The sequence below is a fragment of the Ranitomeya imitator genome, chromosome 7 (genome assembly GCF_032444005.1).
Source record: "Ranitomeya imitator isolate aRanImi1 chromosome 7, aRanImi1.pri, whole genome shotgun sequence".
NCBI lineage: Eukaryota > Metazoa > Chordata > Amphibia > Anura > Dendrobatidae > Ranitomeya > Ranitomeya imitator.
In genome coordinates, this window is record NC_091288.1 from 133758156 (window position 1) to 133783307 (window position 25152).

General features: G+C 42.3%; 1 protein-coding gene across 1 annotated transcript in view; it reads right to left on the bottom strand.

The window, feature by feature from the left end:
* PGAP1 (post-GPI attachment to proteins inositol deacylase 1) overlaps positions 1-25152 on the bottom strand; it is a 1319879-nt gene that overhangs the window by 675610 nt on the left and 619117 nt on the right. Inside the window, exon 14 of the mRNA XM_069733825.1 lies at positions 17552-17627. Within this exon, the coding sequence (XP_069589926.1) occupies positions 17552-17627 (76 nt within the window). The remainder of the gene's footprint in view (positions 1-17551; positions 17628-25152) is intronic.

A 25152-nucleotide genomic window follows, 5' to 3' on the forward strand; every position in this document is an offset into this window, starting at 1 on the left:
TTGAAATAGAGAATTTTGTGGTCAGAGAAGGGAAGTTATCTGGGTAGGAGATTGAACAGAGTCGGACAAAGACCAGGTCAAGGGTGTTACAGTCTTTGCATACTTTAGAGATTGGGAGCTGTGAGAGGCCTAGAGAAGTGGTTAGTGATAGAAGCTGGGATGCAGATGTGAAAGTGGGGCTGTTAATGGGGATACTGAAGTCTCCCAAAATAAGGGTTGGTAGTTCTGAGGACATGAAGTGTGGCAGCCAGGCAGAGAAATGGTCCAGGAATTGGGTGGGTGAGCCTGGGGGCCAGTATGTCACTACTCTGAGGGAGAGGGGACGGAAGAGCCTGATGGTGTGGACCTCAAAATAAGGGAATGAGAGTGATAAAAATGGGGGGGATGGCATGGAAAGTTCATTGTGGGGAAAGGAGTATGCTGACTCCACCACCATGTCTGTTTGTGGGTCTCGGGGAATGTGAGAAATGTAAGCCACCACGGGAAATAGCAGCAAGAGAGACAGTGTCAGAATCCTGAATCCAGGTACAACAGGTTAAGAGAGTTGTTCCGAAAGTAATTTTGTAGGAAAGGAAGCTTGTTACATACAGACCGTGGATTCCAAAGGGCACAATTAAAAGAAGGAGATGAAGGAGTGCAATTAAAATTAATAAGGTTAGTAAGGTTTTGATGTGAGGTAGGGTAGGGGTTTCGGGATGGTTTACCAGGGTTGGGGGAGATGTCCCCTAAAATCAGTAGGAGTAGGAAGATAAAGAGCAAGTAGTTTTTGGAATTGTACGACATTTTTTTGTGCGATGTGTTTGGGCAAGATGGGCTGAGGTTTTTCAGGAAGGTGAGGAGTGCATGGGAGTTGCACATGGGAGAGAGAAGGAGAGAGGGGCTGATGTATACGAGTCATGATGGATGGGGGATGGGGTGCTGAATTTGGATGGCAAGGGGACATTCTTTCATTCAAAAGAACCATCTGCTGCTAATGCTGCTGCTGAACCTGCTGTAACTATTGCTGATGTACAGTAACTGCTGCCACAACTCCTGCTGCTGCTGTTGAAACTTCTGGATCATCATTTAATTGGCTTCCTGTTGAGTCTGCTGCTAGGGCGGCTGCTCCACTTAGACTAATAACACTGCGCAACAAATTTCAAATTTCATTTTATTGTATCTTATAGATTTTGACATGCTGAACACGAATGTGTGCTCCAAAAGTCTATATTAGGTAAGGTTTTTAACCCCTTCATGACAGGAGCTTTTTTCAATTTTTCGTTTTCTGCATGTGAGGGTTTTTTTGAGGAACGAGCTCACATTTTTAATGATACCATGTTTGTGCAGATACGTTCTTTTGATTGCCTGTTATTACATTTCAATGCAATGTCATGGCGACAAAAAAAACTAAATTCTGAACAGCTGACATGTTGTGGCTTTGAGGTGGGCTCACCGCCAGAGCACACCTCAAAGTGGGGGATAACTGCCAGCTGACGGAATAGTATGTCTATAAGCTGTTAAGAAACAATAGTTTATAGTCTATATTATGACGTTTGATACACTACACACATGTGCATCGATGTCAGTAGCAAAAGCAATTGTTCAAAAGTGTTTTGCAGACAACTTTCGTTTATAATCCGTGTCAGATGTTTCTCAAATAAGATTCCAGCAATAGCCAGCCAGCATTGACATACTCCACTTTTCCTGGTACATTTTCTCCATCAGCGCAATGTCTTGGTGAAATCTTTCACCGTGTTCATCGCTAACAGCACCAAGATTGGCTGGAAAAAAGTTAAACTGAGAATGTAGAAAATGCATTTTTAGTGACACATTGCATTTCATCAAATGATATGCTGTATGCATGTTGTCCACAATTAGTGATGAGCGAGTATACTCATTGCTCGGGTGATCTCCGAGTATTTGTTATTGCTCGGAGATATAGCTTTCATCGACTCAGTTGCATGATTTACGGCTTCCAGATACCCTGCATACATGTGGGAATACCCTAACAAACAGGCATTCCTCATATGTATTCAGCGTATCTGGAAGCCGTAAATCATGCAACTGAGGCGATGAAAACTATATCTGCGAGCAATAACAAATACTCGGAGATCACCTGAGCGTGCTCAGGAAAACCCGAGCAACAAGTATACTCGCTCATCACTATCCGCAAGTTGTTTAAAGTTCGGTGCTCTGCTGTTGCCAAGGAAGTTGAAGGTCACATCTTTAACCCCTTTCTGACCTCGGACGGGATAGTACGTCCGAGGTCAGATCCCCTGCTTTGATGCGGGCTCCGGCAGTGAGCCCGCATCAAAGCCGGGACATGTCAGCTGTTTTGAACAGCTGACATGTGCCCGTAATAGGCGCGAGCAGAATCGTGATCTGCCCGCGCCTATTAACTAGTTAAATGCCGCTGTCAAATGCCGGGCGGCCAGAAATGACGTCATCGCCGACCCCCGTCACATGATCGGGGGTCGGCGATGCTTCAGAATTGTAACCGTAGAGGTCCTTGAGACCTCTATGGTTACTGATCGCCGGTAGCTGTGAGCGCCACCCTGTGGTCAGCGCTCACAGCACACCTGATTTTCTGCTACATAGCAGCGAACAGCAGATCGCTGCTATTTAGCAGAGTCGATCGTGCTGTGCCTGCTTCTAGCCTCCCATGGAGGCTATTGAAGCATGGCAAAAGTAAAAAAAAAAGTTAAAAAAAAAGTGAAAAAAAAAAAAAAAAAATATAAAAGTTTAAATCACCCCCCTTTCGCCCCACTCAAAATAAATCAATTAAAAAAATATCAAATCTACGCATATTTGGTATCGCCGCGCTCAGAATCGCCCGATCTATCAACTAAAAAAAGCATTAACCTGATTGCTAAACAGCGTAGCGAGAAAAAAATTCGAAACGCCAGAATTACGTTTTTTTGGTCACCGCGATATTGCATTAAAATGCAATAACGGGCGATCAAAAGAACGTATCTGCACCAAAATGCTATCATTAAAAACGTCATCTCGGCATGCAAAAAATAAGCCCTCAAACAACCCCAGATCATGAAAAATGGAGACGCTATCGGTATCGGAAAATGGCGCAATTTTTTTTTTTTTTTTAGCAAAGTTTGGAATTTTTTTTCACCACTTAGGTAAAAAATAACCTAGTCATGTCAGGTGTCTATGAACTCGTACTGACCTGGAGAATCATAATGGCAGGTCAGTTTTAGCATTTAGTGAACCTAGCAAAAAAGCCAAACAAAAAACAAGTGTGGGATTGCACTTTTTTTGCAATTTCTCCGCACTTAGAATTTTTTTCCCGTTTTCTAGTACAAGACATGCTAAAACCAATGATGTCGTTCAAAAGTACAACTCGTCCCGCAAAAAATAAGCCCTCACATGGCCAAATTGACAGAAAAATAAAAAAGTTATGGCTCTGGGAAGGAGGGGAGTGAAAAACGAACACGGAAAAACGAAAAATCCCAAGGTCATGAAGGGGTTAAAGGCTCTCCATGCATCTTGTTCAGCACCTTGCAAAAGACCATCAATGGTGCAGCCTTGCAGCGCTCGAGTCCTGGGTTCAAATCCCACCAAGGACAAAATCAAAGAGTTTGTATGTTCTCTCCATGTTTGCGTGGGTTTCCTCCGGGTTCTCCGGTTTCCTCCCACATTCCAAAGACATACTGATAGGGAATTTAGATTGTGAGCCCCATTGGGGACAGTGATGATAATGTCTGTAAAGCGCTACGAAATATGTTAGCGCTAAATAAAAATAAAGATTATTTATTATTACTGTTAATGTCATTATATCTCTGATCTGTGGGCCAATAAAAATACCTTCTTATTATATCTCTGATCTTTGGGCCAATAAAAATACCTTCTTTAATCTTTCCATCACTTATTCTTGAAAATTTCTGTCAGAAGTAAGAAAAGGCTGCCGATTATTTGCTCATTGCTTTGACAAAATTATTCATCAGCCCAAGTTTAATATGTAAAGGAGGGAGAAATATCTTTGCTGGATCAACGAGAGGATTATGCTTAACATTCTTCTGTCCAGAAATCAGGTTTTCACGGAGTGGCCAGTCCTTTCTGAATTAGTGCATTTCTCATGCACGACTGTGCCACTCACAAATAAAACAACAATACTTGGTATATCCAAGCTGCAGTCCAAGAAGAAGTAAACAAATTTTAGATCACTGCCTATGTTCCAGTTATAATTTCTATAATTAATGTGGGTGAACAGTAACTTCATATTTTCATACGTTTCTTTCATGTGTACGGCATGTCCAATAGGTATAGAAGGATATATATTTCCGTTGTGTAGTAAAATAGCCTTCAGACTTAAAACTGACGAGTCAATGAACAGTCACCATTTGTTCGGATCATGTTCGCATTCAAGAGCAACAAACAACCCCAAGAGGTCATTGCAAAAGGTTAAATTGTCGACATGGTTGAAAAATTGATTAAGGTCTTCTTGATGACTGCGAAAAACAGAAATTCTTGTTCATGGTAATAAGATATTCCGTTCTTGTAGCCTTGATCCCAATAATTCTGCCTGCCTCTTTGACAATTTCAAATCTCTGACCAAGTCACTCAGATCATGATCTCTCTGCTCTCTCCATATCATTGGGACAGCGAACTGCATTGAAGGTCGTGATCCATTCAGTCATGCTCTAATGCTTCTAGAACAAGAAGCACAGCATATATGAGGTGACCACTGTTTGTCCTGATCTTCATTTGAACATTCAAAGTATAGTTCATATTCATTGGTACTGGAGAAGAAGTGGGCTATGGCCTCACTGGACGCGGCCTGATTCTCTTGAATGGCCTTTCCTATCTGCATGTCTGCAGAGATATTGATTTGGTCCTACATTTCAAAATACCGGATTACTCACCGGTAATGCTCTTTTATAGAGCCCACGACAGCACTCACTAGAGAGAGGGGATCCGCCCCTAGGAACAGGAAACCTACAGAGAGATAAAAGGGGCGGCCCCCCCTCGCTCCTCAGTTGTTTTACAGAGAATAGGAGGAACCGCCGCCAGGTTTTAGTTAACAGGTTCAGGTATATACATATATATATACATATTTACAACCTTATGCTACATCTTTCTAATATTTACACCTCACCAAAAAAGCACCACGTGCAACTATATAAAGAAAAGGGAGGGATGTGAACGGGTGCTGTCGTGGGCTCTATAAAAAAGCATTACCGGTGAGTAATCCGGTATTTTCTATTCGCCACGACAGCACCCACTAGAGAGATTTACAGAGACTATAGACTGGGTGGGTTTACTGAGTCAAGGACCGATACCCCAAAGGTTAGATCAGAAGCAGCAGATAGGTCTACTCTATAATGCTTATAGAAGGCATTTGGTGAAGACCAAGTTGCAGCCTTACATATAAGGTCTATTGGCACATTCGCCCTTTCTGCCCAGGAAGTCGACAAGGCTCTTGTTGAGTGTGCTCCTATATGCCTTGGAGGATCTTTTCCTCCCGCTTTATACGCCAAGATTATGGCCTCTCTGATCCAGCGAGATAACGTGTTCTTTGTGACACTGGCACCCTTGGTTTTACCCTGGAAAGACACAAAGAGAGCCCTACTCTTCCTCCAGTCCCTAGTTCTCTCTAAATAGGCCAAGACAGTCCTTTTTACATCTAGGGTATGAAGTCTTACTTCTTCTGGAGTTGAGTGGTTCTCATAAAAGGTAGGTAGCAAGATCTCCTGGGATCTATGAAAAGTAGTGGCCACCTTAGGGAGATAACAAGGATCTGTTTTCAAAACTATCCTATCTGATGTCACAGATAAAAAGGGAGGAACTATAGATAATGCATGAAGATCACTTACTCTTCTAGCAGAAACTAATGCCACTAATAATACAGTTTTCAAAGAAATATTTTTTAGTGAGGCTGCATGGAGAGGCTCAAAAGGCGGCTGTGTCAATGCATCTAGGACTATAGATAGATCCCACTGAGGAACCTGTGGTATGCTAATTGGTCTCGATCGCTCACAAGCAGATATAAACCGGGATATCCACTTATTACCCGCAACGTCATAATTGAAAAGAGCTCCTAAAGCTGACACCTGAACCTTCAGAGTGCTTACGGAGAGTCCTATTTCCAGACCCTTTTGTAGAAATTCTAACATTGGAAATATAGGAACTTCAGAGGAAAGTTGTGTAGTATGGAATTGAAGAAATTTCCTCCAAATTATAACGTAAATCCTGGTAGTTGAAGGTTTTCTACTCTTCATAAGAGTATCGATTAACCCAATAGAAAACCCCCTGAGATATAGTAACCGCCTCTCAAACTCCAGGCAGTTAAGTTCATACCCTTTGCCTGAGGATGGAGGAATGGACCCTGAGAGAGCAAGTCCTTGGACTGAGGCAGAATCCATGGATCTGACACCGACATCGCCCTCAGCCATGAGAACCATGGCTTTTGGGCCAGAATGGGGCTATTAATAGAACTCTTGTGCCTTCCTCCCTTATTACTATAGGCAATAGATTCCATGGGGGGAAAGCATAAGCCAGGTCGAATGTCCATGGTACCTGGAGGGCATCGAGTATGTCCGGCTTGTCCTCCCTGCATAGAGAGGCAAACACCTTGACCTGCCGGTTGGCTCTTGTGGAAAACAAGTCTATTTGAGGAACACCTCATCGAGCTGTTATCAATTTGAAAATTTTTCTGTTTAGCATCCATTCCCCCTGATGAAGAGTGTGACGGCTGAGGAAATCGGCACGAAAGTTGTCTATGCCTCTGATGTGCACCGCTGACAGGGATAGCAGATGACCTTCGGCTAACTCCATGATGTCTGATGCCACCTCCCTGAGTTTGTCTGACCGCGTACCTCCTTGATGGTTCAGATAAGCCACCGCAGTGGTGTTGTCGGAGAATACTCTTGTATGAGAGCCGCTGAGCTGAGGAAGAAAGTGAAGTAGGGAATAATATATAGCCCTCAACTCTTTGACATTCGAGGAACTATTAAGTTCTGAGCTGGACCAAAGATCCTGAACCCACCGATCCTGAAAATGTGCCCCCCAGCCTTCAGGACTAGCATCTGTGGTCACTATACTAGAAGGGGTGATTACCCATAGAACCCCCTTTGAAAGATTTTCCCGATCCAACCACCACCTAAGGGAGTGTAATACTTCCGACGTTAGGAAAACTGTTTTATCCAGACATCCTCTATTTTTAATGTCCTCCTCCAATACAAATTTTTGTAGATGCCTAGTATGGAACTGTGCCCACTGGACCGCCGGAATGCACGATGTTAGAGAACCTAGTAATGACATGACCTTTCTTAATGACATACTACGCTTTTTTGTTGCGAAGGATACTTTATCGAATATGGAAATCTTCTTATCCTCAGGAAGCTTACAAATCTGGTCAACCGAATCCAGAAGGAGCCCAAGGAATTTCTGACACGTTACAGGCTGAAGTCTGGATTTTTCCCAATTAACCAGCCAGCCCAGGGATTGTAAGGATAACACTACTTCCTGTAACCTCTGCTCACACTGTAGGGGATTTTTACCTACAATCAATAGGTCATCCAAATACGGAATGACCAAAGTATCCTTTACCCGTAAAAAGACATTACTTCCAATAATAATTTAGTAAAAACCCTTGGGGCCATAGATAAACCGAAGGGCATTGCCCTGTAATGTAGATGAAGAATTTGCCCCTCTATACAAACTGCTACCCGAAGAAATTGCTGGTGTAAATGATGTATAGGAATATGGTAATAAGCATCCTTAAGATCCAATACTACCATGTAACAGTTTGGAAATAGATTTTTTTTATAGCCGAACGAATGGATTCCATTTTAAATGTTCTGGGTCTTATAAAGGAGTTCAGCTTTCTTAAATTAATTATAGTTCTGAAAGAGCCATCAGGCTTACTAATCAGAAACAAGGGAGAGTAAAATCCCCTCCCTATCTGGAAAGATGGAACCTCCACTAGAACTTGTTTGAGTAAGAGGGATTTAACTTCGGTTTCAAGTGCCTCTTGCTGAGGCCTGGATCTTAAGGTGGTAAGAAGGAAACAATCCGGAGGAGTTCTAATAAAGTCTAATGTGAGGCCTGAAGATATTAAATCAATAGCCCATGGATTACCGTTATTTCTTTCCATTGTTGACTAAATTGTTTTAGTCTTCCTCCCACCGGTGAAATATAATCAACGGAATTTATCTGCTGGCTTGAAGGGGCATTTATTAAACAAATTTCCTTTTTGTTTGAAATCTTTATTATTCCATCTGTCTCTGAAGCCTCCATTCCTTCCGAACGGTGGCTTCCTGAACGCCCTTCTGTAATAAGGAATAAAGGGATTAGGGAACCCCTTCTTCCTTTCACCCTTAGTGAGAATTTCATCTAAGACAGTTCCAAAGAGGTACTCACCCTGGCAGGGTATAGTACACAACTTAGCCCTGGACTGGGCATCCCCTTTCCAATTCTTTAACCATAAAGCGCGCCGTATTAGTGAGGCTGGCTGTTCTGGCTGCCAGGCGGAGCGAGTCTATAGAGGCATCCGATATGAAGGCTGCAGCCCCCTTAATCAAAGGGATAGAGGCACGTAGTTTCTCCCTGGATACACCGCTCTTAATATTTTGGTCCAATTGCTCCAGCCAGACCAGCATAGATCTACTAGTGGACGTGGCTGAGATCGCTGGCTTAAATGCAGTGACACAAGCTTCCCATGACTTTTTAAGCAGAGCATCTGATTTTCTATCCATGGGATCAGATAAGGAGCCTGCATCCTCTACAGGTAAAGAGGATCGGCGAGAAGTTGATGCTACAGCCGCATCCACTTTAGGTATTTTTGACCAAACTGCCAAGTCCTCATCATCAAAGGGGTACCGTCTCTTACATGATACTGGCACAAAGCCCTTTTGACCTTTACCCCACTCTTTTTTAACAAGGTCTTTAATGGCCTGATTCACAGGGAATACCTGGCCCTTTCGCTGCGATAAACCTGCGAACATAATGTCTTGCGGTGTCTGAGGATCTTTAGACTCTGACACCCCCATTGTTCCTCTTACAGCCTTAACCAAATTATTCACATTGTCTGTAGGAAAACAGACATAATCCTCCTCCTCCGAGGAATCCAATTTCTGAGAGATGTCTGAGTCAACCTCTCCACTTTCTGCTGATGTGTCGGGCATAGATGAAAGAGTTCTCCTAGTTCTCCTTTCTATATTCACTGCCGGACTACTTCCCAAGGACTGAAGCTCTTCCCGGATCATGAGATGTATGTCATTCATTCTGACCGAACTCTCCTGTTGCAAAGTGTTATCTATGCAATTTTGATATAACATCTTTATATAAGAGTCAGGTAGAGGCTCATTACATATTTTACACTGCTTATGTTTAGATTTTGCCGTCCGTTTAGCCTATAAAAAGACACAAGTAGAGGAGACTACTGTAAGTGCTATGAAGCTATCTACACACTTATCCGGAAATAAAAATATATACCGGCTGCAGAGTTGTCTGATCGGCCTGAGGTGTGGAACGGGACGATTTTTTCACTGATTTATCAGTGGAATCACTCATTTTCGAGTGTCCACTGCTTTTCTTCCTGGCATCACCACTAGGCAGGACTACAACCTCCAGTGGGCGCTCTATATCCTCCTGAGACGACATGATGCGCATAGTGCCATGTCTCATCAGCCTTAGATAGTGTGGTTTTAACAGAGGATACACGCCCCATTTCCTCTCCCCTTTTTTTTTTTTTACCTGAATAACTTTAATAGGTCACGTCTCCCCCGCTTATTGAACGCCGAGGCGTCCAAACCAGAACGCTCGTCTGACTCAACAAACCCAGAAGTTCTCTTTCTACATCCGGGACGCCGACCATACAGCGCCTGTGCGTGCGTGCGTGCGCTCGCGCGTCCTTCTCCCATACTACTGCAGAAGAGAGGCGCCTGCTACCGCAGCCTTCCATGCTGCTCCACATGTTGCTGACATTCGGCCAGCGGGTAAGCGTTTCATGCAGCGTCACTTACCCAATATGCCGACGGGGAGTCCTTCATTAAGCGGTGGAACAAACAACCTTCTCCCAGCAGGGAGACTGTTGTGACCTCGGCATCCTGCTGATGTATCCAGATGAGGGGGCAGCCAGCAGGAACTTTCCCCCGTCTCTGACACTCGCTCTGGGGCCCCTGTCGCTCAGCAGAGACGTACAGGCTGCGGACCAGGCGAGCTTTCCTCTTCTAAACTGCAGAGATTCTCTCTGAGGGTTTCCCACTTAGGAACAGGAAACCAACTGAGGAGCGAGGGGGGGGCCGCCCCTTTTATCTCTCTGTAGGTTTCCTGTTCCTAGGGGCGGATCCCCTCTCTCTAGTGGGTGCTGTCGTGGCGAATAGAAAAATGGATTTATGCAATATATATAAAACCAAAAGTCCAGTTAATTATTAATAATTCCATATCGGAGACATTCTCCTTGGAGAGGGGAACACGTCAAGGATGCTTTCTTTCTCCGGCCCTCTTTTCTCTGGCGATTGAAGCACTTGCGATACGTAGGAGATCCACTAAAGCCATTAAAGGTATTAAAATAGCAGACCGCATGGACATTATTGGCTTATATGTGGATGATATGGTAATATTTATGGATGAAGTAGAGGAGACACTGCCGCATGTGATCATCACTATAGATGAATTTATTAAGCACTCGGGATTATATACTAATTGGGATAAATCAGCTTTAATCCCTCTCTCTCATGTTCCAACAGATCACCTTGAAATGTTATCCCTATTACCAGTCATATCTAATTTTAAATACTTAGAAATAATTGTACCAAAATGCAGTAGACTTGATCTACAATTTAATATTCTTCCGTTGCTGGACTTAGTCAAGCACAAATTCGCTGTTTGGAGTAAATTACCATTGTCTGTCTCTGGACATTTAAATTTGATTAAAATGATATCACTGCTGAAGCTTAATTACTCCTTTCAACATAGTGCAATACCAGTTCCTAGATCTTCTTTCATGAGTTTAAACTCACTATCTTTGCCATTCATATGAGGGAAAGCTAGACCTAAACTCAAATTATCTATCCTACATAGGTCTAAACAAATGGGAGGAGCGGCACTAACAGATTTTTTTTCTGTATTTTTTAGCTGGACAACTCAGAGCTTTGGGTAAATGGATACCTGGGGGTTATTTACCAAATTCAGAGAGCCATCTGGCCCATGCCGCAAAGACTAATTGCTCGTTGGGTTTCTTAGAAGTGGATAGACCCAATACCCCTAGATTACTACCACTGCTCCAGTTAGAGAGACTTCTTTGGAAACAGGTAAAAAAAAGGTAATCCACTTTGATGGTATTATAGCCGAAATGCCATTATGGAATAATATGTACTTCCCGGGGCTACTGAATCACCCATCCGCTCAATTCTGAACTTCACATGGTGTCTTTTCGGTTAATGAACTATATGAGCAGGAAGTTCTAATGTCTTTTGAATAACTGCAAATTAAGTATAATATCCCAAGACCCCAGTTCTTTTGCTATCTGCAGCTCAGATAAGCAATTCAATCACATATACGCAACGTAAATACAGCGCAAATAAGATCATCCTCCCCATTAATAGGGATACTTAAATCACAGGGACCCTGTGGTCTTATCTCCGCCGATTCTGCTTTATTGACAGCTAGAGAAAAATGGAAGCCCCGCGTTCTTTATCTTCAAGATTAGGACTGGGAGACTATTCTTGAGTACCCAACTATGGTATTCCCTTTGGCTAATAATAAAATGATCCAATTGCATATAATACATCAATCATATTTAACCCCGTTACGAATATTCAAAATAGGGTGGTCTCATTCTTCAGAATGCCTAAGGTGCCATACAGTGGATGCAGATTTTATACATATGGCATGGTGATGTCCAGTTATCCTATCTTTTTGACCTCTCTTGTACATAATGCCATTGCTTTGAATCCATTTGTATGCTTATTTGGAGTACTGGAGGAAGGGATGAGGGGACACCATGTTCAAATATTTTTTATAGGGACACTTTTCTTAGCAAGGAAAATAATAGCCTTACGTTGGGTGGGCAATACACATCCATCTCTCAGGGCCTAGACTGAGCTGCTAAATTCAATTATACCTTATGAACTAAAATTATACCAGAAGAGGGGTTGCTTAGGAAAATTTAATAAAATTTGTAATGTATAGCACTCGTCGTACCTCACTAAATCTTCACGTGGTTGATGGTCTAGCTAAAATATGATACAGTTAGATGTAAAATATGCATTGGCTCACCCTGCGTTTCACCATTAAATTAATAATGAGATGGGGATTGTTTTGGCAGTAAGATAGTTTTAGGGTTCTAGAGTAGGTACTTTAGACATACTTTAATATTTCAAGTTTTACATTACCAAGTCTATGTACTGAGATTTGCAACGAAAACTCATTGTATACATTTACTGTTTTAATAGCTATTATGATGAGTGCATATGTGCTGATCTGGTTATATGCAAAATATGTATGTCTTACTTTTTTTGTTGTTTAATAAACGAATTAAAAAAAAAAAGTATAGTTCATGAGCTTTCTTAACCCCTTCCCGACCCATGAGGTCACGTAGGCGTCATGAAAGTCGGTGCCAATCCGACCCATGACGCCTATGTGGCGTCATGGAAAGATCGCGTCCCTGCAGATCTGGTGAAAGGGTTAACTCCAATTTCACCCGATCTGCAGGGACAGGGGGAGTGGTAGTACAGCCCAGGGGGGGTGGCTTCACCCCCCCCCGTGGCTACGATCGCTCTGATTGGCTGTTGAAAGTGAAACTGCCAATCAGAGCGATTTGTAATATTTCACCTATTATAACTGGTGAAATATTACAATCCAGCCATGGCCGATGCTGCAATATCATCGGCCATGGCTGGAAACACTGATGTGCCCCCACCCCACCGATCGCCCCCCCAAGCCACCGATCAGTCCTGCACACTGCCCCGCTTCCCCTCCGTCCTGGGCTCCGCTCCCCCCATGCTCTTGTCCGCTCCCCCCCCCCCGTGCTCCAATCCCACCGCCCGTGCTCCGATCCAACCCCTGCACTCCGATCCACCCCCCGTGCTCCGATCCACACCCCCGTGCTCCGATCCACACCCCCATGCTCCCGCCCACCCCATCATACTTACTAATCCTCCCGGGGTCCGGCCGTCTTCTCCATGGGCGCCATCTTCCAAAATGGCGGGCGCATGCGCAGTGCGCCCGCCGAATCTGCCGACTGGCAGATTCGTTCCAAAGGGCATTTTGACCACAGTGATCAAAATAAAAAAAAAAGTTAACAACCCCCCCCCCCCCCCCCCCCCTTTGTCCCTCCCATAGGTAGGGACAATAATAAAATAAAGACATTTTTTTTTCCAGTAAGGTTGGGGTTAGGGTTGCGGTATGTGCACACGTATTCTGGTCCTCTGCGGATTTTTCCGCAGCGGATTTGATAAATCCGCAGTGCTAAACAGCTGTGGATTTATGGTGGATTTACCGCGGTTTTTCTGCGCATTTCACTGCGGTTTTACAACTGCGGTTTTCTATTGGAGCAGTTGTAAAACCGCTGCAGAATCCGCAGGAAGAAGTGACATGCTGCGGAATGTAAACCACTGCGTTTCCGTGCAGTTTTTCTGCAGCATGTGTACAGCGATTTTTGTTTCCCATAGGTTTACATTGAACTGTAAACTCATGGGAAACTGCTGCGGATCCGCAGCGTTTTCCGCAGCGTGTGCACATACCTTTAGAATTAGGCTATGTGCACATGGTGCGGATTTGGCTGCGGATCCGCAGCGGATTGGCTGCTGCGGATTCGCAGCAGTGTTCCATCAGGTTTACAGTACCATGTAAACATATGGAAAACCAAATCCGCTGTGCCCATGGTGCGGAAAATACCGCGCGGAAACGCTGCGTTGTATTTTCCGCAGCATGTTAATTCTTTGTGCGGATTCCGCAGCGTTTTACACCTGTTCCTCAATGGGAATCCGCAGGTAAAATCTGCACCAAAAACACTGGAAATCCGCGGTAAATCCGCAGGTAAAACGCAGTCCCTTTTACCCGCGGATTTTTCAAAAATGGAGCGGAAAAATCTCACACGAATCCGCAACGTGGGCACATAGCCTTAGTGTTAGGGTTGGAATTAGGGTTGTGGTTAGGGTTATGGCTACAGTTGGGATTAGGGTTAGGGGTGTGTTGGGGTTAGTGTTGGAGGTAGAATTGAGGGGTTTCCACTGTTTAGGCACATCAGGGGTCTCCAAACGCAATGTGACGCCCGCAGAGCATTCCATCAAAGTCTGCATTTCAAAAGTCACTACTTCCCTTCTGAGCCCCGACGTGTGCCCAAACAGTGGTTTACCCCCACACATGGGGTATCAGCGTACTCAGGAGAAACTGGACAACAACTTTTGGGGTCCAATTTCTCCTGTTACCCTTGTGAAAATAAAAAATTCTGGGCTAAAATATTATTTTTTAGGAAAGAAAACGTATTTATTATTTTCACGGCTCTGCGTTATAAACTTCTATGAAGCACTTGGGGGTTCAAAGTGCTCACCACATATCTAGTTAAAGGGAACCTGTCACCTGAATTTGGCGGGACTGGTTTTGGGTCATACGGGCAGAGTTTTCGGGTGTTTGATTCACCCTTTCCTTACCCGCTGGCTGCATGCTGGCTGCAATATTGGATTCAAGTTTATTCTCTGTCCTCCGTAGTACACGCCTGTGCAAGGCAAGAATGCTTTTCACAGGTGTGTACTACGGAGGACAGAGAGTGAACTTCAATCCAATATTTTGATCAGCATGCAGCCAGCGGGTGAGGAAAGGGTGAATCAAACACCCGAAAACTCCGCCCATCTGACCCAAAAGCAGTCCCGCCAAATTCAGGTGACATGTTCCCTATAAGTTCCTTTCGGGGTCTAGTTTCCAAAATGGGGTCACTTGTGGGGGGTTTCTACTGTTTAGCCACATCAGGGTCTCTGCAAGCGCAACGTGACGCCCGCAGAGCATTCCATCAAAGTCTGCATTTCAAAATGTCACTACTTCACTTCCGAGCCCCGGCATGTGCCCAAACAGTGGTTTACCCCCACATATGGGGTATCAGCGCACTCAGGGGAAACTGGACAACAAATATCGGGGTCAAATTTCTCCTGTTACCCTTGGGAAAATTAAAACATTCTGGGCTAAATAATTATTTTTGGGGAAAGAAAATGTATTTATTATTTTCACAGCTCTGCATTATAAACTTCTGTGAAGCAATTGGGGGTTCAAAGTGCTCACCACACATCTAGATAAGTTCCTTTCGGGGTCTAGTTTCCAAAATGGGGTCACTTGTGGCGGGTTTCAACTGTTTAGCCACATCAGGGGCTCTGCAAACGCAACGTGACGCCCGCAGAGCATTCCATCAAAGTCTGCATTTCAAAAGTCACTACTTCATTTCCGAGCCCCGGCATGTGCCCAAACAGTAGTTTACCCCCACATATGGGGTATCAGCGTACTCAGGAGAAACTGGACAACAACTTTTGGGGTCAAATTTCTCCTGTTGCCCTTGGGAAAATAAAAAATTGCGGGCTAAAAAAATCATTTTTGAGAAAAGAAAATTTATTTTTTATTTAACGGCTCTGCGTTATAAACTTCTGTGAAGCAGTTGGGGGTTTAAAGTGCTCACCACACATCTAGATTAGTTCCTTTGGGGGTCTAGTTTCCAAAATGGGGTCATTTGTGGGGGATCTCCAATGTTTAGGCACACAGGGGCTCTCCAAACGTGACATGGTGTCCGCTAATGATTGGAGCTAATTTTCCATTTAAAAAGCCAAATGGCGTGCCTTCCCTTCCGAGCCCTGCCGTGCGCCCAAACAGTGGTTTACCCCCACATATGGGGTATCAGCGTACTCAGGACAAACTGGACAACAACATTTGGGGTCCAATTTCTCCTATTACCCTTGGCAAAATAGGAAATTCCAGGCTAAAAAATCATTTTTGAGGAAAGAAAAATTATTTTTTTATTTTCATGGCTCTGCGTTATAAACTTCTGTGAGCACCAGGGGGTTTAAAGTGCTCAATATGCATCTAGATAAGTTCCTTGGGGGGTCTAGTTTCCAAAAGGCGGTCACTATTGGGGGAGCTCCAATGTTTAGGCACACAGGGGCTCTCCAAACGCGACATGGTGTCCGCTAACAATTGGAGCTAATTTTCCATTCAAAAAGTCGAATGGCGCGCCTTCCCTTCCGAGCCCAGCCGTGTGCCCAAACAGTGGTTTACCCCCACATGTGAGGTATCGGTGTACTCAGGAGAAATTGCCCAACAAATTTTATGATCCATTTTATCCTGTTGCCCATGTGAAAATGAAAAAATTGAGGCTAAAATAATTTTTTTGTGAAAAAAAGTACTTTTTCATTTTTACGGATCAATTTGTGAAGCACCTGGGGGTTCAAAGTGCTCACTAGGCATCTAGATAAGTTCCTTGGGGCGTCTAGTTTCCAAAATGGGGTTGGTTGTGGGGGAGCTCCAATTTTTAGGCACACGGGGGCTCTCCAAATGTGGCATGGTGTCCGCTAAAGAGTGGAGCCAATTTTTCATTCAAAAAGTCAAATGGCATTCCTTCCCTTCCAAACCCTGCCATGCGCCCAAACAGTGGTTTACCCCCACATATGAGGTATCAGCGTACTCAGGACAAATTGGACAACAACTTTCGTGGTTCAGTTTCTTCTTTTACCATTGGAAAAATTTAAAAAATTGTTGCTAAAAGATCATTTTTGTGACTAAAAAGTTAAATGTTCATTTTTTCCTTCCATGTTGCTTCTGCTGCTGTGAAGCACTTGAAGGGTTAATAAACTTATTGAATGTGGTTTTGTGCACCTTGAGGGGTGCAGTTTTTAGAATGGTGTCACTTTTGGGTATTTTCAGCCACATAGACCCCTCAAACTGACTTCAAATGTGAGGTGTCCCTAAAAAAAAAAATGGTTTTGTAAATTTCGTTGTAAAAATTAGAAATCGCTGGTCAAATTTTAACCCTTATAACTTCCTAGCAAAAAAATATTTTGTTTCCAAAATTGTGCTGATGTAAAGAATACATGTGGGAAATGTTCTTTATTAACTATTTATTGTCACATAACTCTCTGGTTTAACAGAATAAAAATTCAAAATGTGATAATTGCGAAATTTTCAAATTTTTCGCCAAATTTCCATTTTTATCACAAATAAACGCAGAATTTATTTACCTAAATTTACCACTAACATGAAGCCCAATATGTCACGAAAAAACAATCTCAGAACCGCTAGGATCCGTTGAAGCGTTCTTGAGTTATTACCTCATAAAGGGACACTGGTCAGAATTGCAAAAAACGGCCAGGTCATTAAGGTCAAAATAGGCTGGGTCATGAAGGGGTTAAAGACTTGAATAAAAGGAGAGTTAAGGGGAAGGAAGGGGGACTAAGGGTCTATATATTTTGTTCGGCCCAAAAATGATCCAAGGGTGCCCATATTGTCTTGAGTATGTTAACCTTTGAATTTGGACACTCAATTTTTAATATTTTTTTTAGTTTACTGGCTAACACTGTACATAGCTATATTTTTCATGTATTAAATACTCTGTCATGCTATAAGAATTTGTACATACCAAATGAAAATGCATGTGTAACAGGCAACGTTCTGGTTTTCAGCTCTTCATTTAGGAATTCACACTCCAATGAAAACTAATGGAACAACAATATTTTCAGACATCAATACTAGAAAAATATATACCACATGTAGACAAATGTATTATTGTGCCAACACCTAAATCAGATAAACAAAATACAGTTTAAAATGACTTAATAACTTTATGACGCTGTGTGGTAAAGAAAGTCAAGGTTCTGTCGATCCAAGTTATGGTGCCATATCGATGAACCACTTTTACAAGAGACTGTTAAAGATAAACATACACAATCTTATCAAAGACACCAAAGCTGTGTAACAGTTTAACCTGCTGTACATTTTGTACTAAACCTTAGTGATGTTTCAGCAAAGGGCATAAATAAAGGGGAAATGCAGATTAAAACCTTTTATGGGGGCAGGTAGGTCATAGGAAGCTGAATAAAATCATACCTTGGTGTCAGTGATTTGATGTCTTATTCCAGATTTATCCAAAATGTTCTTAATATGTAAATGAGTTGTTAAGAGCTATTGTGAGGACACAGATCTCTCACAGAATTTGACTCCAGATCTAATTTGAAACGAAAGGAGTAACCATCAGTGTGAGACAATTAATGATTGACAGCAATCTCTCCTCATTTAAAGGGAACCTGTCACCTGAATTTGGCGGGACTGATTTTGGGTCATATGGGCGGAGTTTTCGGGTGTTTGATTCACCCTTTCCTTACCCGCTGGCTGCATGCTGGCTGCAATATTGGATTGAAGTTCATTCTCTGTCCTCCATAGTACACGCCTGCACAAGGCAAGATTGCTTTGCGCAGGCGTGTACTATGGAGGACAGAGAATGAACTTCAATCCAATATTGCAGCCAGCGGGTAAGGAAAGGGTGAATCAAACACCCGAAAACTCCGCCCATATGACCCAAAACCAGTCCCGCCAAATTCAGGTGACAGAGTCCCTTTAAGTGTCTCACACTAGTAACGCCCCCTTTCATTTCAAAATAGCTCTTAAGTCTTAAGGTACCTTCACACATAACGATTTAGTTAACGATATCGTTGCTTTTTGTGACGTAGCAATGACATCGTTAACAAAATCGTTATGCGTGACAGCGACCAACGATCAGGCCCCTGCTGGGAGATCGTTGGTCGCTGGGGAAAGTCCAGAACTTTATTTTATCGCTGGATCTCCCGCTGACATCGCTGAATCGGCGTGTGTGACGCCGATCCAGCGATGTCTTCACTGGTAACCAGGGTAAACATTGGGTTTTTAAGTGCAGGGCCATGCTTAGTAACCCAATGTTTACCCTGGTTACGATAGTAAATGTAAAACAAAAAAAAACACTAGATACTTACAATCCGGTGTCTGGTCACGTCCCTCGCCTTCAGCTTCCCGCACTGACTGTGAGCGCCAGCCGGCCGTAAAGCAGAGCACAGCGGTGACGTCAACGCTGTGCTTTATGGCCGGCGCTCAGTCAGTGCGGGAAGCTGATGGCGAGGGACGTGACCAGACACCAAAATGTATGTATGTAGTGTTTTGGGTTTTTTTTACATTTACAATAGTAACAAGGGTAAACATCGGGTTACTAAGCGCGGCCCTGCGCTTAGTAACCCGATGTTTACTCTGGTAACCCGGGTACTTCGGCATCGTTGGTCGCTGGACAGCTGTCTGTGTGACAGCTCTCCAGCGACCAAACAGCGACGCTGCAGTGATTGACATCGTTGTCTAGATCGCTGCAGCGTCGCTTAATGTGATGGTACCTTTATTCTAAGGCCGGCTTCACACTTGCGAGTTTTACGGACGTAAGAGCACAGAAACTACGTCCGTAAAACTCGCAAAAAATACGGCACAATTATTCTCTATGCCCCTGCTCCTATCTGCCGTATTTTACTGATCAGTATTATACGGTCTTCTACGGCCGTACAAAATCGCAGCATGCTGCGTTTATCACCGTACTGCGCAAGAAATACGCCAATGAAAGTCTATGGAAGCGTGAAAAATACGGATTACACACGGACAAGCAGTGTGACTTGCGAGAAATACGCAGCGCTGTTAGAGAAAAAAGCCGGTAATTCAGTGCGGTGTACAGTAAAACCACACTGACAGCTTACAGTAGAATAGGTAGAATAAATGTGTACACATAGAATAGGTATATATATATATATATATATATATATATATATATATATATATATATATATATATATATATATATATATATATATATATATATATATGTCAGTGAGACACATATATGTATATATATTAATATTTATTCCAGCGCTATACAGCTTGAAAGCCGGTAATTCAATTACCGGCTTTTTCTTTCTCCTTCCTAAAACCCGACATGATTTGAGACATGATTACATACAGTAAACCATGTCTTCTCTCCATTTTTTTTGCAGATTCCACACTACTGTCAGTAGTGTGTATCTGCAAAATTTGGCCGTTCTAGCTCTTAAAATAAAGGGTTAAATGGCGGAAAAAATTGGCGTGGGCTCCCGCTCAATTTTCTCCGCCAGAGTAGTAAAGCCAGTGACTGAGGGCAGATATTAATAGCCTGGAGAGGGTCCACGGTTATTGGCCCCCCCCTGGCTAAAAACATCTGCCCCAGCCACCCCAGAAAAGGCACATCTGGAAGATGCGCCTATTCTGGCACTTGGCCACTCTCTTCCCATTCCCGTGTAGCGGTGGGATATGGGGTAATGAAGGGTTAATGCCACCTTGCTATTGTAAGGTGACATTAAGCCTAATTAATAATGGAGAGGCGTCAATTATGACACCTATCCATTATTAATCCAATTGAATGAAAGGGTTAAATAAAACACAAACACCTTATTTAAAATTATTTTAATGAAATAAAAACAATGGTTGTTGGGAGTATTTTATTCTACGCCCAATCCAGTCACTGAAGACCCTCGTTCTGTGAAAGAAAAAACATAATAAACCAACAATATACTTACCCTCCGCAGATCTGTAACGTCCAACGATGTAAATCCTTCTGAAGGGGATAAAACATTTTGCAGCAAGGAGCTTTGCTAATGCAATGCTACCCCTCGCAGCAGAGGGCGCCTCACCGCAAATGAAGCTAAATATAGCTCATTGATCTATATTTAGCCTCATTCCCCGGGGTTTTGCAGCGAGGAGTAGCATTGCATTAGCAAAGCTCCTTGCTGCAAAATGTTTTAACCCCTTCAGAAGGATTTACATCGTTGGACGTTACAGATCTGCGGAGGGTAAGTATATTGTTGGTTTATTATGTTCTTTCTTTCACAGAACGAGGGTCTTCAGTGACTGGATTGGGCGTAGAATAAAAGACTCCAACAACCATTGTTTTTATTTCATTAAAATAATTTTAAATAAGGTGTTTGTGTTTTATTTAACCCTTTCATACAATTGGATTAATAATGGATAGGTGTCATAATTGACGCATCTCCATTATTAATTAGGCTTAATGTCACCTTACAATAGCAAGGTGGCATTAACCCTTCATTACCCCATATCCCACCGCTACACGGGAATGGGAAGAGAGTGGCCAAGTGCCAGAATAGGCGCATCTTCCAGATGTGCCTTTTCTGGGGTGGCTGGGGGCAGATGTTTTTAGCCAGGGGGGGGCCAATAACCGTGGACCCTCTCCAGGCTATTAATATCTGCCCTCAGTCACTGGCTTTACTACTCTGGCGGAGAAAATTGCGCGGGAGCCCACGCCAATTTTTTCCGCCATTTAACCCTTTATTTTAAGAGCTAGAACTGCCAAATTTTGCAGATACACACTACTGACATTAGTAGTGTGGAATCTGCAAAAAAAATGGAGCGAAGACATGGTTTACTGTATGTAAACCATGTCTCAAATCATGTCGGGTTTTAGGAAGGAGAAAGAAAAAGCCGGTAATTCAATTACCGGCTTTCAAGCTGTATAGCGCTGGAAAAAATATTAATATATATACATATATGTGTCTAATGACATATATATATATACAGTGGGGCAAAAAAGTATTTAGTCAGTCAGCAATAGTGCAAGTTCCACCACTTAAAAAGATGAGAGGCGTCTGTAATTTACATCATAGGTAGACCTCAACTATAGGAGACAAATTGAGAAAAAAAAATCCAGAAAATCACATTGTCTGTTTTTTTAACATTTCATTTGCATATTATGGTGGAAAATAAGTATTTGGTCAGAAACAAAATTTCATCTCAATACTTTGTAATATATCCTTTGTTGGCAATGACAGAGGTCAAACGTTTTCTGTAAGTCTTCACAAGGTTGCCACACACTGTTGTTGGTATGTTGGCCCATTCCTCCATGCAGATCTCCTCTAGAGCAGTGATGTTTTTGGCTTTTCGCTTGGCAACACGGACTTTCAACTCCCTCCAAAGGTTTTCTATAGGGTTGAGATCTGGAGACTGGCTAGGCCACTCCAGGACCTTGAAATGCTTCTTACGAAGCCACTCCTTCGTTGCCCTAGCGGTGTGCTTTGGATCATTGTCATATTGAAAGACCCAGCCACGTTTCATCTTCAATGCCCTTGCTGATGGAACGAGGTTTGCACTCAAAATCTCACGATACATGGCCCCATTCATTCTTTCATGTACCCGGATCAGTCGTCCTGGCCCCTTTGCAGAGAAACAGCCCCAAAGCATGATGTTTCCACCACCATGCTTTACAGTAGATATGGTGTTTGATGGATGCAACTCAATATTCTTTTTCCTCCAAACACGACAAGTTGTGTTTCTACCAAACAGTTCCAGTTTGGTTTCATCAGACCATAGGACACTCTCCCAAAACTCCTCTGGATCATCCAAATGCTCTCTAGCAAACTTCAGATGGGCCCGGACATGCACTGGCTTAAGCATTGGGACACGTCTGGCACTGCAGGATCTGAGTCCATGGTGGCGTAGTGTGTTACTTATGGTAGGCCTTGTTACATTGGTCCCAGCTCTCTGCAGTTCATTCACTAGGTCCCCCCGCATGGTTCTGGGATTTTTGCTCACCGTTCTTGTGATCATTCTGACCCCACGAGGTGGGATTTTGTGTGGAGCCCCAGATCGAGGGAGATTATCAGTGGTCTTGTATGTCTTCCATTTTCTAATTATTGCTCCCACTGTTGATTTCTTCACTCCAAGCTGGTTGGCTATTGCAGATTCAGTCTTCCCAGCCTGGTGCAGGGCTAAATTTTGTTTCTGGTGTCCTTTGACAGCTCTTTGGTCTTCACCATAGTGGAGTTTGGAGTCAGACTGTTTGAGGGTGTGCACAGGTGTCTTTTTATACTGATAACAAGTTTAAACAGGTGCCATTACTACAGGTAATGAGTGGAGGAAAGAGGAGACTCTTAAAGAAGAAGTTACTGGTCTGTGAGAGCCAGAAATCTTGATTGTTTGTTTCTGACCAAATACTTATTTTCCACCATAATATGCAAATAAAATGTTAAAAAAACAGACAATGTGATTTTCTGGATTTTTTTTTCTCAGTTTGTCTCCCATAGTTGAGGTCTACCTATGATGTAAATTACAGACGCCTCTCATCTTTTTAAGTGGTGGAACTTGCACTATTGCTGACTGACTAAATACTTTTTTGCCCCACTGTATGTATATATATATATATATATATATATATATATATATATATATATATATATATATATATATATATATATATATATATACAGTATATATATATTTTTTTTTCTTTTTGGGACACATGGATCATTTCTATAGCGGTATGTTGGTTTTGCAAGCCTGCGAGAAAACCACGCAGTACGGATGCCATACAGATTACATATGGAGGATGCCATGCGCAAAAAACGCTGACACACCCTGCCTACGGAGGAGCTACGGACCACTATTTTCGGGACATTTCAGCGTATTACGGCCGTATTTTCATACGCTGAGTGTGAAGCCGGCCTAAGGGAAATCTGTGTCTGACCACAAATCCTAACAGCTCATTTACATATTAACCCCTAATGACCCAGCCAATTTGGTACTTAATGACCAAGCCAATATTTACAATTATGACCACTGTCACTTTATGAGGTTATAGCTCTAGAATGCTTCAACGTATCCCATTCTGAGAATATTTTTTGTGACATATTGTACTTCATGATAATGGTAACATTTCTTCGATATATACACTACTGTTCAAAAGTTTAGGGTCACTTAGAAAGTTCCTTATTTTTGAAAGAAAAGCATTTTTTTTTCCAATTAAGCTAACATTAAAAGATTCAGAAATACACTCTTTACATTGTTAATGTGGTAAATGACGATTCTAGCTGCAAACGTCTGGTTTGTAATGCAATATCTTGTGGGACTGGCTTCTGGAAACATGGGGTGAAATTTCTCCAGATTACCTCCGCAAATTAACTGCTAGAATGCCAAAGTTCTGCAATGCTGTAATTGTTGCAAAGGGAACATTCTTTGATGAAAGCAAAGTTAAAAGGAGAAAATTATTATTTAAAATTAAAATATTTTTTTTCCAACCTTGTCAATGTCTAGACTAGATTTTCAATTCATTTGGAAATTAATTTGATTAGTAAAAGTATGAGTTTTCATGGAAAACACAAAATTGTCTGGGTGACCCTAAACTTTTGAACGGTAGGGTAACTTGCGTGTATTTATGAAAAAAAAAAAATGTTCAAAAATTTTGAAAGTTGTGCAATTTTCACACATAATTTTTGTACCCTTAAATCAGACAGTGGCGTCACACAAAATAGTTAATAAATAATATTTCCTACATGTCAAATTTACATCAGCACTATTTTGAAAACATTTTTTTTTGTTAGGACATTGTAAGGATTAAAAGTTGACCAGTGATTTAACATTTTTAAAAATAAATTTACTAAACCATTTTTAAGAACCACCTCACATTTGAAGTGAGTTTGGGGGTTCAATATAACAGAAAATACCCAAAATGACACCATTCTAAAAACTGCACTATTCAAGGTGCGCAAAACCACATTCAAGAACTTTACTAACAATTAACAATTTACTAACAAATGCTTCACGAGAACTAAAGCAATTTGTAAGAAAAAAAAAAGAAAATGTTACTTTTTTCCAAAAAAATTTACTTTGGAAACAATCATTTTTTTTTTATTTTCACAAGATCATAAGGAGAAAGTAGACCACAAAATTTGTTCAGCAATCTCTCCTGAGTACGCCGATACCCAATATGTGGGGAAAAGCGCAGGGCTTAGAATTGAGGGCGCATCGTTTGACTTTTTGAACTCAAAATTGGCTGGAATTAATGGTGGTGCCATGTCGCATTTGGAGACCCCCTTATGTACCTTAACAATGGAACCCCCCAATTCAAACTCCAACCCTAACCTCAACATACTCAAACTCCATACTAACCCTAATCCCAACCGTAATTCAAACCCTAACCCCAACTCTAGCCCCAACCCTAACTTTAGCCCTAACCTTAACTTTAGCCCCTTCCCTTGCAAGCTCTGCCATGCGCCCAAACAGTGGTTTACCCCACATATCGGGTATCAGCGCACTCAGAACAAATTGCACAACAACTTTGGGGTCCAATTTCTCTTGTAACCCTTGGGGAAAAAATGGATCTGAAGTAATTTTGTGTGAATAAAAGTTAAATGT